Here is an 18,827-nt window from a genome sequence, read left to right as displayed (position 1 = left end):
AGAGGTTGTGAGCTGACACAGTGGATTCGGCCTAAGCCTCCCTCTGGGGGCTCCCTGGACACGTTCCCCCCCAACCCAGCAGACGCTTCTACCAGGACAGGCCGGGGCCTCACATCCAGAATCTCACGTTTCCTGGATGCTAGTATTACAGCCGGGCAGCAGGAGGCCAGAGGTGGGGGTCCCGGGAACGCAGGGCCCAGGGGACACACTTTTTAGAGGTCCCTTTTCCGGTGAGAGGAACAAGTGAGAATCAGAGAGGATGGCAAGCGGTGGGGGGAGGGGGAGGGGAGGCCGGAGACGGGAAGCGGGGGGGGCCGGCCCGGCCCCGAGTTACCCACACAGGCCTTCCCCTCCTTGCTTCCTGCTCCCTTTCTTCCCTGTCCCGCCACAGTGACCCGGCCAGCAGCTCCCATATCCTGAGGTCAAGGCGCACCCACCCCTGCGCTCCACCGGGCGCCTCGGGTAATGGGGGCTCCGTGGACGCGGCAGGACGCCGCCCGCCCCGTCCCTTCGAGGCTGGGGCTCCGCCGCTTGCACGTCCTCTGCATTTAGACGGCATTTAGGCCAAGAGCGTGAAAGGGAGTGATTTACTCGGACAGGTACATGCAACGCCCACAAAGCCCGAATTTCTAACAATTTGCGGAATGTGACGTCTGAAAGTGACGCTCACCAAGCCACAGAGAGCCGACGGCCCCGCCCTGCCCAGGTCACTCCTGGGAGCGCGTCCCCCTCCATGCCCCGGGGTGAGAGGTGGGGGCGTGCGTCCACAGGGTCCACAGCAGAGCTGCCCCAGAGGAGGGTCGGAACGCTCTGGGGAGCAGGGACGCGGGGTCCTGCGGGAGCTGGCGGGGCGTCTCCAAGTGGGAGGGACATGGCGCCGGGACCCACTCCCACCCGGGTCTCCCATCCTGCGCCGAGAATCCTCAGAAGGTCCAGTTTAACTTAAACTTCCAGATTTTTCCATGGAAAGTGGAGGCGACCAGTTCTTGGAAACAAACACCCAAGTGTCACGTGACCTGGGCTGAGACCGGGTGTCGCATCCTGTCCCTGACTGGGAGAGAGGAGCTGACGCCGGCCTTCGCTGAGCGACACCCGGTGGACGGCCCTCTGGGCCTTCGTGGCTCCTGACATCGCTTGGGACGCATGCACCGTCCTCCACCCCGGTGGCCAAGGCGGAGTTAGTTACCCTGTAACTCGTCTTTTCCAACACCTGGCTAAATATTCACGCCGTTACTGTCCTCTCGAGAAAACACGAAGTGGGGTTTTCTGCCCTAAATGGCCCAAGCTGAGTTTTATTAACTATTCGTCTGTCCATGGCGGCCAGATGCAGTGATTAAGTGGGTCAGCCTTCACCACGCTGGACCGTGGCCAAGACTCGGGGGCTCTTCACAGAAGCGGGTGGGCGGGGCCCCTCGCCAGCTCACTGGCCTCTTCTGGACAGGCCTTGAGAAGGGCGCTCCTAGCCACGAGGTAAGAGCCCCGAGCCCACGGCGGGAGTCCCGAGCTTAGGAGGTGACGGTGCGGGGGACGGGCGGGGGGCGATGAGATTATGTTCCTAGGGGCCGAGGTGAGCAGGACACGCCCAGCGGGTGCACCCCCGCTGCAGGCCTGACTCTCCCTGGGAGTGCGGGCAGGGCGGGGGGGCCACCAGTCTGCTCCTGGGCCTCTGGGCCTCACCTGGCAGGCAGGTGTGCTGCAGGGCAACATGCACGTGTAGACACATAGCCACAGGCGTGCGTGCGTGCATACACACAGACACACACATAGCTGTGCATACACACACACACATGCACATATGCACGAATACACGTGTGCACGGTGCATAGACGCACGCACGTGCGCACACACTCACACGTGCGAGTACATTCATGCGCCGACTCACATAGACACCTGCTCACACACACACGTACAAGCACACACACATGCGTGTGCACACACACACGTGTGTATACCCGCACCGGGAGGGTCCCTCCTGTCCCCTCTTGTGCACACATGCTTACACACACCCCACACACACACATACACTTGCGCATGTATATACACTCACCCCCACACACTGTGTACACACTTGTACACTCGCAGTGTACACGTACACACACGCGTGCACACTCACACAGCATCCACGCATATGCAAACGCTCTTGTGCACGTACGTATACACACTCGCACACGTGCACACATGTGTACATGGGCACACGCTCATGCCCATGTGTACACGCTCCCACGCAGGCACACTCACACAACACACACTCGTGCACACACACGCGCGCTCACACACGTGCAGCCCACCCTCTCCTCTGACACCGTCCCCCGTGCGGTGGGCTGGGCCGCTCAAGACTTCAGGTCTCCGTTCACCGAGGCCGTGGACAGCGCGCCAACCAGCCCCTCCTGGTCCCCTGTGCTCTGGAGGCGGTTCCTGACGAGCTTGTAGATGGCGAAGCCGGGGATGACCAGGCAGGGCACCCCGGCCACGAGGACCACCACGCCGTACACCCAGCTCGGGTACTTGAGTTTCTGGGGCTTGGGGAATTCCTCCTGGAGACAGAGAGCGACCTTGGGGTGAGCAGACCAGGCAGCCGGGGTCTCCCTCGGGGCGAAGGGCCCTCTCCCCCCCGTGATTCTCTCCTGGCCTCCAGGGCGCCGGGAGGGAGAGCCCGGCCCCCACCCGCAGCCTGGAGGCCCGGGGCTCACGGAGGCTGGGTTCCAGACGCTGTAGATCAGCTCCTCGCTGACCGTGACCACGAAGAAGAACAGGAAGATGGCCAGCATGAGCAGGGGGCTGACCACTCTCCACGTGACCTGCCAGAAGATGTTGGGCTTGTGGCCGATCATAAACTCGATGTCCCTGTTGAACCTGGAAGCAGAGGCCGAGGCGGCTGCCACCGGTGCACACCGAGAGGCCTTGCATCCCAAGGAGGCGGAGGGCGGGCAGCCTCTCCACTCCCGGCCAGACGGGCCCAGGCCCGCGATGCCACACCCCGACCCGTCACATCCTTCTGGGCGGAGCTGCGCCTCCCCTAGGAAGACTGCCGTCTGGGCTCACGGCAGAAGCCGATCTGGAGCCTCTGAGAACCCCGCCGTCCCACGGTGCCACCGCCCAGCTGGGCTTGTGGACTCCCGTCAGAGGGGGCAGCCTCCTTGGGCCCCGGGCAGGCGCTGATGCGAAGGAGGGCTCAGAACTTCTGCGGATGGAGGAGGGAAGCTGTCGCAGCTCCTGCCTTGGCATCCTTGGCATGGCAGCAGCCCCGCCCTTGGGAAGCCTCTCCATCTCCCCCCATCCTGTGCCCAGTGCCCTTGTGCACAGACACGTGCATCGTCTGCAGAAATCAGAACAGAGCGGGCGGAAGGTAAACGTGAGCCGTCCAGGGCCCGGCGAACCCAGAGGGTGCTGCCGGAGAAGCGCAGGCGCCCAGGCCTCGTCTGTCCCCTGTGGGGCTCGGGAGCCCCGTGACCGGACTCTTCCGCTCGGCCCGTCCTCCCCGAGGCAAGCGATACAGGGCAGCCACCCGGAGCCAGTGTCTGGCTTCGACGGTCCTCCGGCTGTTCACAGAGGGATGCGCGCTTTCGGACGGTCTCACACCTGCCGCGAGGCCAGCATCACACGCGCGGTGACACCCGTACCTTTCCACCCCCACGTTCCTCCCTGACGTCTGCTGATGCTACGCACAGCAGGTGCGTCCCAGGTGCGCCTCAGTCTCCCCACGGCGCCACCAGGCTGGTTCGAGTTGTGTTGCTGAGTGAAGGCCCTGCACGTGTGTCCTGACGCGCGTGTGCTCTCGGTGGTGCAGGGAGGCGGTCCCAAGGCGGCCCCCTCTACGGGCTCGTGCAATTTAATGTTAATCGGTTCCAGCAGATTACTTCTGGAGCTGTGGTGAGTCCAGCTCCTGCTAAGAGCCCAGGCGCCGTCTTCTGGGTCCCCACCGATCCCCGAGGCCCTGAGCCACTGGCCGAGGGGTAGCTGCCCGGGCCACACTCGTCTGCCTTTCTTGGCCTGAGAAGCCCTCCCCAGACCCCTGGGAGCAGCCCTGGCTGTGCAGCCCGAGCTGGACTAAAACCCCCAGCTCCCTCCCCACTGGTGGGGTCCTGGGGAAGCCCCGCTACCCGCAGCCAGCGGCCTGCCCGCGCGCCCGCCCCAAGACTGTGCTGTCTCCTTCCGCGGCCGCCAGCGCCTGTCCTGAGGCCCGCAAGCATCCGGAGGCCGGAGGGGGTACGGTTTGCCTCCGTGCGGGACCCCTCTTCTCTCCCTGTCGCCCTCCCAGGGCCAGGCCCCTGCCTGCACCGCGCCGGGCCGGGAGGGAGATGCAGGCCTGGCCCTGTGGCTTCGCCCCTTGTCCCGCCCCGAACGCATCCCCACTTCCCACGGTGGGAATCTCTCCTGGCCATCGGAGGAGGTCCCTCGCCGTCCCGCCTACCTGTCTATGCCGTACACGTAGACGACGGAGAACATCTCGAAGAAGGCGATGATGAGCAGGGGGATGGAGCCCGCGTACCTGTCCAGCAGAGACAGCCAGTACTGGCCGGAGTTCAGCGTGAAAATGAAGGCGATGAGGTACGTCCCCAGGCAGATGAGGCCTGTGGGGCGCAGAGCAGGGCCACCGTCACCGGGCCAGAGCGGGCCGCCGGGGCACAGGCGCCGCGTCCGCACCACCTTCCTCTGACGGCTGTGCCGCGGCCGGGACCCCCGGGGCCGGGCCGGCCTACCTGTGAGCAGCTCCCTGGGCCAGCTTTGGGGGATGACCTTGAGGTCCTGCAGGGGCACCACCACACCCTCCATGTTCCCGAACATGGACGACAGGCCCAGACAGAAGAGCATGATGAAGAAGAGCACGGACCAGAGCGGGGCCACCGGCATCTTGGTGATGGCCTCGGTGAACACGATGAAGGCCAGCCCGGTGCCCTCCACGCCCTGCGGGGTGGGGCGGCTGCGTCACCCAGGGCCTGCCTCTGACGCAGGCACCCACAGGCCCTCCTGGCCCCGCCGCCGGACGGCCCTCCACCCGCCGAGCCAGCACCACGCAAGTATGGCTGATGTGAGCCGCTCTGTGAGATGACCCGATCTTGTCTTCTAGCCCTTTAAGCGTATTTTAGAAAGCTGAACTGGTTTCGCGCCCGGGAAGCGGACCACGCCGTCCAGCAGCGGTCAGGGCCCCGTGCGGCCGGACAGACTCGCTCGGCAGACGCGCACGGACTGCCGTCTTCTCACCGATGTGCCCCCCCACGCCTGGGGCCAGAGCACTAAGTGACTTCAGCGGGCCTGAGCGCGGGTCCCCAAAGCAGACACCCTGGACGTGCGCCCGCCAGCGGTCAGAGCGGCCCGCGGGGCGGGCGGCGCCAAGGACGGGCGCGCGGGTGCGTAACGACCGCGCTCTGCCCGGGGCAGGTGGTCCTGCGCGGCCACACGTGGTCCACACTGGTCAGCGAGGTCTCGGGCACCAGCTGCCTTCCCGGGGGGTAGAACCTCCGCAGAGGCGCCTGAGCTCGGGGGGACTGAACGCGGAGCCGGCAGCCCCCGCAGGACTCACGCGGGGCCGGCATCCCATCAGAAGCCGGGGCCCAAGGCAGCGGAGCAGCATTTACACGAGGGCCCAGGACACAGGGACTCGGCCGCACGCAGAAGGGTGGGAGGCTGGGGGGCGTCGTCACCAGTGGCCTGGTGCCCACTCCGCGGAGGAGCGCTTCCGGGGCTCTAAGAGCCCAGACGCCATGGAAGAGACAAAAGCACCTCTGCGCCGCCCGGGGCGCGGGGAGAGGAGAGGCGGGAGCCCTGCTGACGGAAGACTTCCAGGGCGCGAGACTGCGTAAACTGACGGTGTGAACTTGCTAAAACCCTGCAAACTGCGCTGGACACGGGAGAGCTTCCGGGTGAGAGCTGACCCCTCGACAAGGTTGCTTTTTAAAAAGAAAGGAAATTCAGTCTCTTGGTGGGGGGGGGCTCTCTGTGACTCCCTCCCTCTCACCCGGGGCTCCCAGGGGAGAGCCAGGCAGGGAGGACCCTCCGCTCTGTGACCGCTCCTGGCGAGATTGTGCTGTCCCCGGAGAAACGGTGCCAGGCCCTCAAAACGCTCCACACGCCCCAAAATGTCAGGTGGCTCCAAATAAGAAAATTGCAGAAACAGAATGAGTGAGTGTTGGTCCATGAGCATCACAGAACAAAACGTCACTAATCGTTTGGGGGTTTTGCTGTTCAAAGCATTTGTGCATCAGGCGAGGGTTTCCCAGAACCGTGACAGCCACCAGCTGTCGAGTGATTTCAAAAGTACAGTTATAATGACTCCGAACTTTTTGCAGAAGAAGTTAAAGTAAAAATGGACCACGGGGTGTTTCTGTGTGTTTGACCTGAGGCCACGGAGAGGTCAGGCCCACGGGGGCCCTTGGGTCCCTCTGCCTCTGCATCACGGGGCCTCACACTTGGGGTACGTGGCCCAGCAGATGCCGGTGCCCTAGACCCGGCGCCCAGGGGACAGGAGGGGCAGGGGGACGTGCCCGTCGGAACTGAGCTCCCAGGGGGCGCTCGGTGTCCACCCGAGGTGCCCGCTGCCCTGCCTCGTGGCCCAAGATGCCTACCTCCGAGAGGAAGGTGTTCATGTCGCATGTCTGGAACTTGAGCTCTGCGTAGGCCGCGGGGTTGGAGACGTTGCACCACTGCTGCATCTCAGCGAAGTTCTCCTGTGTCACGTTGCCTTCGGGCAGGTCGAACGCATTGATGAGCGTCAGGATGTTCCTGGAAAGAGAGTGAGGCCGGCTCCAGCCTTGGGCGGGCTCCTCGGAGGCGGGGGTGAGGGGCGGGGACGCAGCAGCCCCCAGGGCGCCAAGCAGCCACTCACGCGCTGAAGCAGTCATCGAAGCGCTTGGTGGCACGGAAGCCGATGATGGTGTAGACCACGGTGGCCGCGTACACGGACGTGAAGCCGTTGACCACAGACACAATGACCGAATCCATCTCGCAGTTGTTGCTGCGGACGAAAGCGGCGTCGGTGACCACAGCCCCGGGGGCGCCGTGTGCGCCCGACCAGCCCGCGGGCGTAGTGGGACGGTCAGAACCACTGGGCCAGCCTGAGAGGCTGAGCCGCCCCTGGGCACGGGTGGGCGAGGGGGCTCTCCCACAGCCCGCCCGAACGCCAGGTGACGGTCCCCAAGACCTGCTGCGACCTGGTGGCCCCTCGGCGCTCCCCCAAGCCCTGGGGAACCCCAGAGCTGGAGCTGGAGATCCCTGTGTTCAAGTCTCTGCTGGGCCAGCGTCTGCTCTGGGCTCCGGAGGTGGCTTGTCGGCCCCACACAGGCAGGACAGCCTGGACCTTACAGCCCACCAGCCACAGAGTTCAAAGAGGTGGCCTGGGCCAGGTGTCCCCCACCTCCCGCCTGGACCCCTTCCCTCCCCCCTCCGTCCCCCACCGCCCCTGCCAAGGACCCCGACTGCCGGCCCCAGGCCCTCACGGCTGAGGACTCCCCACCTCTACCTGGACACCCAAAGCCTCCCTCAGCTCAGCACCTGACCACTGACCTCCCCCCCCTCCCCCACTGCTGGCGACACCATCCTTCCAGACGCTTCCATCGGGAGCCCCCAGGGGAATGCAAATCAAACCACAGTGAGATGCCTCGGTACCCCCACCAAGGCGGCCAGAACCCAACCATTTGAGAGTGACAGGTGTGGGTGAGGGTGTGGAGGAACCAGTGCTTCGCACGCGGCCCTGTGGGGGGCTGTGAGGTGGGGTGGCTGCGGTGGAGGGCCGCTCCTCAAACGGTTAGACCTCGAGCCGCCCTGCGGCCCAGCAGCCCTGCCCCTTGGGGTACACCCGCGGGGAGCCAGAACAGGTGCACATGGCACTGCAAGCGTTCGCAGTAGCCAGAAAGTAGACACAGCCAGAGGCCCGGCGGCCGGGGGCTGATTAGACGGAGCCCGGCATGGCTGCGCTCGGACGACCCAGCCTCGAAAGGAAGGAGCGTGAACACGTGACAACGGAGACGAGCACGAGGGCCTCAAGCTCAGTGGGAGGGGCCAGACGCAGAGGCCAGAGCCTGGAGGAGGCCTCGTCCGTGAGATGTCCAGAAGGGGCCGACCCCCGGGGGGAAAGCAGCTGGGTGTTCCTGGGGCCGGGGGGGGCGTGGGGCTCACGGCTGAGGGTCGCAGGCTTTCTCTCGGGGGTTGGAAATATCCTGGGATTAGCGGTAACTATTGCGTGACTCTGTGAACGCACAGAAGGCCACGGGACTGTGTCCTTTAAAGGTGGGTGGTGTGTGCGGCTGGAAGCCACTGAATCCTCACCCTCGACTCCCCCACCCCGCCAATCCGCTGGACCTCACGGCGCCCTCGGCCTGGGCGACCGCACTCAGCCCCCAGCCGCCGCCGGAGCCTTTGTCCACGTGGCTCCCGGAGCCCCAGCTGCTCTGACGCCAAGCCAGCCCAGCCCAGGCTGCAGACCCCTCGCCCTGCTCGCTTCCGCCTTTCCTCCAAGTCTCTCGCCGCCTGCGACCCGACAGAAGCTCACTGCCGGTTTGCCTCTGCCGACGCCCGGACGCAGGGCCCGGGAGGGTGGGTCCTGGCGCGTGGGAGGCGGGGGCGGGCACACAGCGGGTGCTCCATAAGCGCCTGTGAGGTGAGCGGACACCACGGCGTCCCTCTGGAGGCCCTGGGGGGTTCTGGCACTTTCTGTGTGGGTGTCAGTCTGGGGCGGACCGTGAAGGACCCACATGCTGGGTGCCGGATGCCGAGGGGTGGGGTACGGAGGGGGCTGCACCCGCGCTCGCTGCCGCAAGGGCCGAGGCACGAAGGAGAGGCCGAGGGTAAAGAGGTCCCGCCGACCTGCTCACGGGCCTGCGGACCACAGTCCAGAGGACTCGGACCAGCGCCTCTGGAGCGGGCACGGCCCTTCCCTTCTGCTCACGGCAGGCCCGACGGGGAGCCCGAGGCGAGCACCGGAGCACCCGGTGGAGTGACAGCCCTGCCGCCCTCGGGACCCCCGGCCCCCGCACTCACTGGACAGAGTTGTAGCTGGAGAAGGAGATGAGGCCCCCGAAGGCCAGCGAGAAGGAATAGAAGACCTGGGCCCCCGCGTCCAGCCAGGTGAGTGGGTTGGCGAGCTCGGTGACCTGCGGCGGAACAGAGACCTCCAGCTGTGCTCCGCGGGATGCGGGCGGGAGACACAGGAGCCTGGAGGCAAGGTGACGGCCGCGGCCACCGGTTGGCGGTCCAGGGGACAAGGGCCCCGAGGCGACGGCTGATGACCCTCCACCCAGAGCCGCAGCTGAGCCGGCCCACGGCCCTCACAGGCCCGGCCCCCATCCAGGGACCCTGGGACCGGCAGGCGCTGCGGTGCCCAGGCCGGCGGGTGGCCGGCGGAGACTCACGTTGGGCGTGAAGAGGAAGACGATGCCACTGGAAGCTCCCTTCAGCGTCAGGCCCCGGATCAGGAAAATGGTCAGGACGACGTAGGGCAGCGTGGACGTGATGTACACGGCCTGGGGAGGTGGCAGGTGTGGGACGAAGAGGCCGGACCTGGGGCGGGGCCCCGGCCTCGAGGAGGAGGGCTGGCCACGCGGGACCTGCGCCGCTCTCCTCCGCGCGCCCGGGGCCCCGCCTCCCTCTCTGGTTTCCGTGCTCTGTGTGGACGTGGTCACTGTTTAGCTCCTGCCAAGTGGACGGACACCACCGGCACTGCCACACTCGGCTTCCGAAACACGTGCTTGAGAGCCGTCTGGCCCAGCACCGAGTCTGCGGCGCCGGCCTGGGCGGCCGGCAGAGCCCGCCCAGACGGAGGGCACGCAGGGGCTGGGCCCTCGGAGCCGGCTGAAGGGGCGGCGGCGTGGGCGTGCCCCCCGACGCCCCCGGGGCGCCCGCGGCCCCCCGCACCTTCCCGGTGGTCTCGATGCCGCGGATGGTGCACACGTAGAGCACGCTCCAGGCGCACGTCAGGGAGAGCAGGATCCACCACTGCACGGAGCCCGAGTCGTCGATGGAGGCAGAGGTGTTGAGGGTCTCCCGGTACCAGTAGTAATCCACGGAGGAGCTGAGGGCACACTCCTCCACGTAGCCTGGCACGGGCGCCCACGTCAGTGAGGGCCGCCGAGCACACGGGCCCCCAGGGAGGAGACTCGGGCCCAGACCCCAGGGCACTGATGCCAGGGGTGCGGTGCGCCTGTGCCCACGCACACACTCGTGTGTGCACACCCGCACAGACACACGCCACAGACAATACGCACACGACGTACTAACAGGTGGGTGCACGCACGAGCACACCTGCGTGCGATCGTGCACACGTGTGCTACTTGTGTACGTGATCAGCACGCACACACCAACCAGACAGACTTGCGTGCAAACTCACGTGCAAACCCAGGTACATGCACACACGTGCACACACGTGCACACACGTGCGCACACACACACGTGCACACACTCTTGCACACGTGCGGCGTGCACACAGGGCCTCGACTGCCTGCCTTCTCCCCCCGCCCCCGCCCCACGGCACTCAGCCATTCAGGGGGGTCACCAGTCTGGGGGTCGCAGGCCGGAGCCCACACCAGGCAGCTCTGTTCAACCTCACACGCTCTCACCACTCTGAGCCCCGGCGTCCCAGGGTCCCGATTGCCCCCCAGGCTCACGGAACCACAGAGAGACCCTGCCAAGTGGGGGCACGTGGTCTAATCCTGGCGGACCTCCCCTCCCCCTCCCCCCGCTCCCACCCCCAGAGACGGGGAAGTTGCCCTGAACGGCCCCAGTGCGGCCAGGGAGGCCACGGCGGCAGGGCCCGCCCCTTTCTGTGCTCTGGTCTTTGCCAAACTTGGGCTACAACCACGCGAACTTCGGAGAATCCGAGGGCGGCTGCTCGTGGGCCGGCGCCCCCCCCACCCCGGGCCCGCCAGGACTCACCCATCTGGTTGGCGTCGAGTGGGCACTGGCTCCACGGCAGGGGGTCCTGGAAGGAGTTGAAGAAGTACCACATGACCCAGGCGATGATGGTGTTGTAGTAGAGACCCACCATGAAGGACACGAACATGGATGCGATGCCTGAGGGCGGGTGGGGAGGTCACCTCTGGGGCAGCCTCCCGGCCCCTGCGTGTGAGGGGACGGAGGCCCCAGACGGCAGGGGGCAGCCCCAGCGGTCAGTGTCCCTCGCCGTCCCTGCTCTGGGCAGGCAGTGGGGCTCCCCTGCCATGGGTCTGCCCCTCCCAGGCCCTGCCCTCCTGGGGACTCGGGACGTCCCCTGCTGCCCGGTGAGCCCCTGGTGGCCCGGACCCCGCAGCCACAGCCCAGGCGATTCTAAGGAAGGGTCTGCAAAGGCCTCAGGGTGGGGCCGTGGAGCCCTGGGACCTTCGTCTCCCTGAGACGCAAAGGGAAGGACGGAGGACGGGGTGGGCGTGCAGGCGGGCCCCGGGTCTGGCCGCAGACACGCACCTACGCCCTTGAGGGCCGGGTGAATGGCGCTCCAGACGCCCACGCTCCCCTTCCGCAGCCGCTGCCCAATGGCGAACTCCAGGTACAGCAGGGGGACTCCCTCCAGGACCAGCAGGATGAGGAACGGGATCATAAACGCCCCTGGGGTGGGAGGGGCGGCGCGTGATCGGGGGCGCTCGCAGGCCTGCAGAGGCCACCTTCACAGGCGTTCGTCACAAACACAGCGGCTATCGCCGGCGACGGTGCCCGTGGTGACGGCCACCGGCGTCGTCGCGGGCGGGGCTCACGCCACCTCCTGACGGGGGCCGGCGCGTCCTTGTCTGCCATCCCTGCAGGACGCCGTCTGCCCGGCAGCCCCGGAGGACCAGGGGTGACGTCCGCGTGCAGGTGGGGCCCGGGGAGGGGCACGTGCCAGGGTGAGCCCCTCGGGGGGCGTGGACACTCGTGGCACCCTCACGCGAAGGTGGGGAAGGGCACGGGGGAGAGGCCAGGGGCTTAGAGGCCGACCCGGACATCTGGCAGGAGGGCCTCTCAATCTGAGGCTTAGGGACCCCGCTCCGGGAACGTGGAGGAGCCAGACGCAGCGCCTGTAGGCTCTGCTCCCTGACGGGCACCAGGGTCCAGCCTGGCACTGCCCAGGAGCCCCGTGAACGTCTGCCGAGCGTACATGAAGGACGGGGATGTGGTGACACCTGCTTTCACGGTGCACGCGGTCCCGCTGGGCTCTGCTACCCGGCCCACCCCTTCCCACTCTGCGCCGTCCTCAGCAACGCCCCCCCCAGCCCCCAAGCCACGGCTGTACCAGCCGCCCTGGCCTGATCCAGGTCGGGCCCCCCAGCTGCTCCCAGCCCCCTGAACCAGGCTCCGGGGAAAACAGGGGAGGCTGTCCAGGTGCCCACGCCCGGGCACCCAGCCGAGCGCAGTGCGGCCGAGATTAGCACAGTCGTGGTTACCAAAGGTCGTTACCATTAGTCGACAGGAAGCTCAGAAGCCGACACTGTGCGATAAGAGTTGGAAACACACGGCTGCTTCAGGGCTTAAGAGCGGGTCCGGGTCCAGCCCGACGGGCTCTCGCGGTTGGGGTCCCGGGAGGCCGGGGCTGCCAGCGCTGCCCTGGGACGCGCTCGGTGGCACTACCTCTCCGCCCCAAGTGGCCGGGTGTCCGGCCATGGACCCACCGAGTGAGGGGCTGCCCTGCCCCTGCCCCGCGCCCTGGGTGTGACACCCCATCGGGAGTGTCCGTGCAGCCCCGTCTCCCTGCCCTCCCTCCGCTCAGCTCTCCCCCGCGTTCTCCCCGCCCCCGCCTCCTTTCTCCGTTCTCCCCCAGACATCTCAGCTCCTTCACTTCGGCCCCGTTCTCTCCCCGACCCCAGCCAGGCCAGCACCTCCCCACACCGGCCTCCCGGTCAGCGTGCGTGTCAGACCCTGAGCTAGAGGTCCTGGCCGGCGTGGCACCGTGTGTGCATGTGTGCCAGTGTGTGCGTGCATTCACACATGTCTGAGTGTGTGTGTGCCCACGGGTCTGTGGATGAGTGTGTATGTGTGAGCATGCGGGCGTGTCCGTATGTACGTGGACACGGTGCAAGCGTGCACATGGATGTGTGTCCCTGTGCACGTATGGGTGCACGGCCGTGTGTGCGTGTGTTTGAGTGTGTGTCTGTGTGCACACGCATGCTGAGCATGCGTGTTGCGTGTGTGTGTCGAGAGGTCCTTGGAGGGGCGGGGGGCCCACAGGCTCTGCCAGCCCGGCTCTCCCTTTAGCTCCCGGGTTAGTCCCTCGGCCTCTTCTCTTTTTCCCTCCTCCGTCTGCCTCCACAGAGCCCTCACGTCGCGGGGGACAGGCCCCAGAGCCCAGCGGCACCTCCTCCCTCCCCGTGGGCCTTCCTCGGTCTCCACGCCAGGATGCTGAGGGGCCGTGGGCCGCAGGCCTCTCTCCCAACCTGGGGCTCCAGGGACAGGCTTCTTCCGGTTCCGGGGCTGCCAGGGGGCTGAGGGCCAGAAAGCAAGGGGTGTGGGCTGTGACCACACGAGGAAAGACCCCAGGAAAGGAAGGCCCACCAGACGGATCCCCTGCGGGAGGGGAAGGGAGCTGCCCCGGGTCTGGGGGCGTGGCCAGAGACGTAGGCTCAGGGCAGGGACTCCTGCAATCCCTCTGTGAGCGAAGGCAAAGTTGACATAAGACTTGTCTGTCTGACGTTTTCTCGGGAGCTGGATTTGAACATCTTTGGGGCAGAGCTACCAAGAAGAAAACAACCCCATGTTTCCAAATCCTGCCCCCTCCCCTCATGATGCCACTTTTACTCACCCCCCACCCCCAGTCTCCCTGCCCCTTTGCCTCCATCAGGAAACTCCTATTCATCCTTGAAAACCTCACTCGGAGAGCACCTCCTCCAGGAAGCCCCCCCTGCTGCCTGTGGTCCCGGCACCTCTCCCTCCCACAAGCTCTCGGGGACCAGAGGCTCAGCGTCAAGAGGATGGGAGGGTGGGACCGGCACACGTCCACTGCACCCCCAGAGGTGGGCTGGGCCAGGGGGCCCTCCCGTGTGCCCACGTTGTGCAGTCTGCCTGCCCGGCTCCCCCAGCCCTGGCAGCAGCAGCAGGAGGCAGGCACTCAGCACCTTGTTCTTTCCAGGGATGTGTGGTTCTTGGCTTCTTTTCTCTCAAGAAACTCAGGCTCCAGGGAATATGCATCTTCCCTTTTTAAACGGGCTCCTCTCCTGGGGGGGCGGGTGTGGAGGAGGCGGACGGACAGAGGAGGGAGGGCAGCGGATCTCAGTGAGGGAGGAAAGCCACGTAAGTGCCCGGTGCCCGGCGTGGTTCCAAAGGTCCCCAGAGACGGAGACGGCCCCCACGGAGGGACACACACGCAGAGAGAGACGCGGGGGCAGGAGAGGTAAACACCCTCCGCCCCCCACCCCCCCGCCCCCCCACACGCCTCCGGGAGAATGACACAGAGTTTCTCTCCGAAAATCAGGAAGCCAGACGGGGAGGAGGGAGCTGCCGGAAGAGGGCCTGGCGGCGGCCCACGTGCCACAGGTTCAGGTGCGGGGTGCCTCTCGGCTTTGGAGTCTCCCAGGGGCGTCTCACTTTTGTTTAATCATGAAGGATAATCACAGGCCCTCCGTCGGCTTCCAGGAGGAAAGCAAAGTGGAAACTGCTGCCCCTCCCGCGTCGCGGATTTGCCGGGGGACTTGGGGTGGTCCCGCGCCTGGGCTTGTGTTGCGGGTGGGCAGCGGGTGCCTCAGCTGAGGGCCGGCCTCCCCCGGGCACCGCCCGCTTCCCCAGACACCCTTGCAGGGGCCGTGGGTCCGCCTGCCATTTCCCCAAATGACGCCACCGCCCGCCCTCAGCCGGGGCCTTCCCTGCGTCCCTCCCAGCCCCGTGATCTGCACTTAGTGCCCGGGAGAAACTGCTAGGCCGCCGTGGAGCCGGCCCGCGGGAGGGGCCGCGCGGGCGGGTCCTGCGCCCCCCGGGCCTGGTCCACCCCGCTGGTCTGTGGGGTGCCAGTCAGCGTCTGGCAGAGCAGCCCCCTGAAAGGCATCCAGGTCCCCCAGGCCAGGGGACGCCAGAGCCCCGTGGCACCGCCCCGCGGGCACAGCCGCCGCCCGCAGGGCCTGGGGGTGGAGAGGAGGCCTGGCTTTGTCCGGGGCCTAGAGGTCACGACCCCAGAAGTGGGACCACACGGGACCCCTCGCTTCCGCGGGCCCTGCTCCGCCCTCCTCGCCTGGGCCCTGTCCCCTACGGGAGCACCCGGCCCGTGTGTGCCCCGGACCTGCTGGACGGGCAGAGGTGGCCATCGCAGAGGGAGTGGACGGAGCCAGGGTGTGGAGGCTGGCCACCCGGGCACCCCGGGGGGGGCCCCACCTCCTGGAAACCCAGATGGCCCGGGGGGAGGGCGGGGTGCGGCGTGGGGTCCCGGGTGCCGGACTCCTGGTCAGAGCAGAGGACAGACAGCAGGTACACTGCCTGCCTGCCGGCTGGATTTACAACCATGCGTGCGCACCCCACGGGACGCTCGCCGGGGGACTTGGGAAGGAGGAGATCCCTGAAGTGGAGGGAGGAGCGCGTGCGGACGGGTGGGGGAGGGAGGCGGGAGATGCCCGCTTCCCCACCTCCCAAGCCCAGAAAAGCAGCAGCTCTGCCCACAGCCCAGGGAGCTGAAAGAGCCGGGGCTCCCGCATCCTCCGTGGCTGGGGCCACGAGCCTGCCTGCAGGGGGACAGCCCTTCCGCGTCACGGACCCCTGCCCCCGGCTGACAGCAAACCTCACCCCAGAGCGGAGGCCAGCGCGCGGCAGGGCGGAGGCGAGGGCTGCACACCCGCACCCCTGCTCGCGGAGGCGCCGGGACCCATCGGAGACCCGGAACCAGAGGCCCCGGACAGCACGGCCCCCCCACAGGCTCGCGCAATAGCCTGCTCCGCGTGCACGTGGCCACACCCGCGACAAACGCCGGGAAAACATGGCCGGCGCTCAAGCCTAAATCGGGGGCCTGGGGGTCTTCATGGGGCTTTGTCTACTTTTCTGTATTTACTTGTTTTCGTAATATAAAGTTTAAAGTCAAGTCAAAGATCGTTTACTTCTTGAATTACCCAAAACTCCCGGAAATAATTGGAGACAAAGTAAGTTTTCACCAAACCAGAACTGATGGTCGGGTGGGAGGAGCTCCAACACCTTCGAAGGCGGCATTTTCTCCTCCAGCTGCACAGCTGCCCCCCTGCCTCACAGCCGGCTCTGCGGGGGCGGAAACGCCACCCTGATGGGCCACCGGCCCCCCGCTGCCTGGTCCTCAGGGACTGTCTCTGGGGCATGGAGGACAGGACACCCAGCTCCTGACCTGTGAGCCGGCCCAGAGCACCGTGGTCAGGCCCTCCGGGGCTGGCTGGGTGGACCGGAGTCCCGACCTGCCCGGGGCGGGGCGTCAGGGGCTGGACCTCCGCCCTCGCCCAAGCTGAGGAGGGGAGGGGCCGCGTGGGGGACCCCGGCTGCCTCCACCAGCGGGGTCTGCGGGCCCTTCTTGCGCTGCCCCTCGGGCTCCTGGCCAGTGTGCAGCTGCGCCTGGAGACCCCACTTCCCACGGGGAGCTCTTCCTAGCCAAGGGCCTAGGCTCTCTGGGCGGCTGAGGTCTTGGTTTCCGCGTGCTCCTCCCGGGCGTCCCTCCCCGGCTCTGGGGTCCCAGCCCCGTCTCCTCAGGGACAAGCGCCTGGCCTCCACCCACAAAGTGGGTCCGTCCCGAGCCACCCCGGGGCCCCGTGTGCAGGGGCGGCAGCCCGCCCCTCCTCCCTGTCCGCCTCTTGTGCCCGTGCTGGACTCGATGCTGGGACCCTCCCCCAGGACAGCCCCCCCGGGCCACGACCAGGAACATCGGCGGCGGGGCGCCAGCCTCACTGAAGCGGCTGAGGGCCCGGCAAGCATAGGCCGCACTCAGGCTGGGGGTCCTGGCCTCGCAGGCTCCCTGGGGCCCCAGATACAGAGGGAAGTGCAGGCCGGACCAGCGGCTCAGAGGACACAGCCTCGCAGACACTCGGGAGCTCGAGTCCTTGGGGGGAGTCACTGCGGGGACCCCGGGAGGCCACCTTCACGCGTGCCCTCCTTGAGGACACTTGCGTCACAAGGCCTGGGAGAGCCTGCAGGTTCTTCCGAGTTAGAACGGACTCACCCCGCTGGAGAGGGTTCAAGAGCCCACGGAACCCGGAGCATCCCCAGGGCATCCAACCGGCCGGCGCTCGGGGCCGTCTGTCCGGCGAGCACTGCACCTGCCCCAGACCTCCTCCCGGGTCCGGCTCCCCTGCCCCAGGCCGGCACAGGGGCCGGAGGGGGCCACAGTGTGACCTGCATCCCTGCAGCCGGTGGACACCGGGTGGCGGGGGACGTGGCCATGGGGACCCAGATCCAGAAACTGGGGAGAGGGGGTGCCTCAGCCCCGGGGAGAGAGACCCCTGGGCTCCAGGCAAGGCCCCCCGAAGCCTCTGGCAGCAGCGGGATGGGGGGAGAGGGCCCCTGCCTCTGGCCTCTGCGTACATGGCTTCGTCCGCGGTTTCCCGCTCCCGGCCCCTCCTCGGTCCCTCAGGAAGCGAGGTGCCAGTGAGGATGGGAGGCGGGCGACACACAGGGAGGGCTCAGCCCGGCGCCTACGTGGGAGACTCACCGAGGGCCGGCGTCACTGCCCGTCGGGCCAGCACCTTCCACACTCGGAGGAGGGGGCTCCCCCCAGGAGCGGCGGCTCCTCCCCGGCCCCCACCCGCAGGTCAGACCAGGTCTGGGAACAGGGCAGGGACACAGGGTACAGAGGATGGGGGCCTCCCCGCCGCGCAGGCCCCGAACTGCCAGCCCAGCGCGCCCAGGCCACGGCGGGGGGCCTGGGGCGGAGACGTGGGTGTCGCCCGCCCCGCCGCCTACCTCCACCGTGGCTCTGGCACAGGTAGGGGAAACGCCACACGTTGCCCAGGCCAACGCAGAAGCCCACGCAGGTGAGCATGTACTGAGCCTTATTGTCCCACTTGGGCCGGGAGCGGCTCTCCTGCTTCTCGAGGCCCTCCAGCTCGCCCAGCGTGGGGATCCGGGCCTCCAGGCCAGGGTTGGGCAACACCAGCTTGACCATGGTGGGTCCAGCGGGTCCCTCAGGCGTGGCCGCAGCGGAGGGTGAGTGGCCGCGGGCCGGAGCCCCGGCACTTTATAGGGAACCTTTGGCACCGCACCCCGAGCACCTGGGCCGAAAGGAAGCGTCAGCAGATCTGGAGGGCGAGTCCGCCAGACTGTTAATGCCTTATCTGCAGAGGCGCCGCGCGGACCCTCCGGCTGCTCCCTGGGCGCTGCCGGCCCCTCCCCCTGTGCAAACGCCAAGGCAGCGGCTCAGGTGAGCCGCGCCCCCCCACCCCCCACCCCCACCCCCGCGCACACCGGACCTGATGGCAGGACAGCCGCCTGGCTCTGCAGGACTCGGGTTCTCCCCACCCTCAGAGCCGCGCCCACCGGCCACAGCCCCACCTGCGGAGGAGGGGAGGGGGCCCTCTTTCCCCAGCTCTCTCTGCCAACAGGGGGACACGGGGCATTCTGACCACCTTCCAGCTGGAGCCCCGGGTCCTGGGAGCAGCCCACAGCCCCGTCCACACTGAGCTCGGTGCCGCCTGGTGCCTCCGGCCCGAGCTCTGGGCTCTAAATAGGTCCTCAGGGAGCGGGGCCACCAGCACCCGGTGCCCAGAGCTGCTGCAGGTGGGGCCTCCAGGCTGGGTCCTCATCCCCACGGGCTCTCCTGGGGGCTCAGAGCCCTTGCCCTGCCGCCTCCCGCCCCTCCCCCGCCCCCCAGCTGGAACCCTCCACCAGCTCCTGTGTCTCTAAGGGCAAAGGCCTCCCGAGCCTGCAGGTCCTGCCTGCCCTGCCGTGACCTCTCACCTCGCCCCCCACTCCGGCCAAGGCCCCCACCGCTCCTCCGGCCCTGCCGT

At 67.4% G+C, this 18,827-nt stretch overlaps 1 protein-coding gene across 1 annotated transcript; it reads right to left on the bottom strand.

The window, feature by feature from the left end:
* Positions 1 to 2,330: 2,330 nt before the first annotated feature.
* Positions 2,331 to 17,986, bottom strand: LOC131754843 (sodium-dependent neutral amino acid transporter B(0)AT1). The gene is made up of 12 exons (XM_059060875.1): positions 17,785 to 17,986; positions 11,389 to 11,529; positions 10,864 to 11,001; positions 9,847 to 10,028; positions 9,345 to 9,455; positions 8,974 to 9,086; positions 6,824 to 6,952; positions 6,564 to 6,720; positions 4,701 to 4,905; positions 4,412 to 4,571; positions 2,691 to 2,853; positions 2,331 to 2,534 (listed from the first exon to the last, which is right to left on the bottom strand). The coding sequence occupies exons 1-12, from the start codon at positions 17,984 to 17,986 to the stop codon at positions 2,331 to 2,333; spliced, it is 1,905 nt and encodes a 634-aa protein (XP_058916858.1).
* Positions 17,987 to 18,827: the final 841 nt, after the last annotated feature.

This window comes from Kogia breviceps, chromosome 4 (genome assembly GCF_026419965.1).
Source record: "Kogia breviceps isolate mKogBre1 chromosome 4, mKogBre1 haplotype 1, whole genome shotgun sequence".
NCBI lineage: Eukaryota > Metazoa > Chordata > Mammalia > Artiodactyla > Physeteridae > Kogia > Kogia breviceps.
This window is presented reverse-complemented; position numbering and strand designations above follow the sequence as displayed.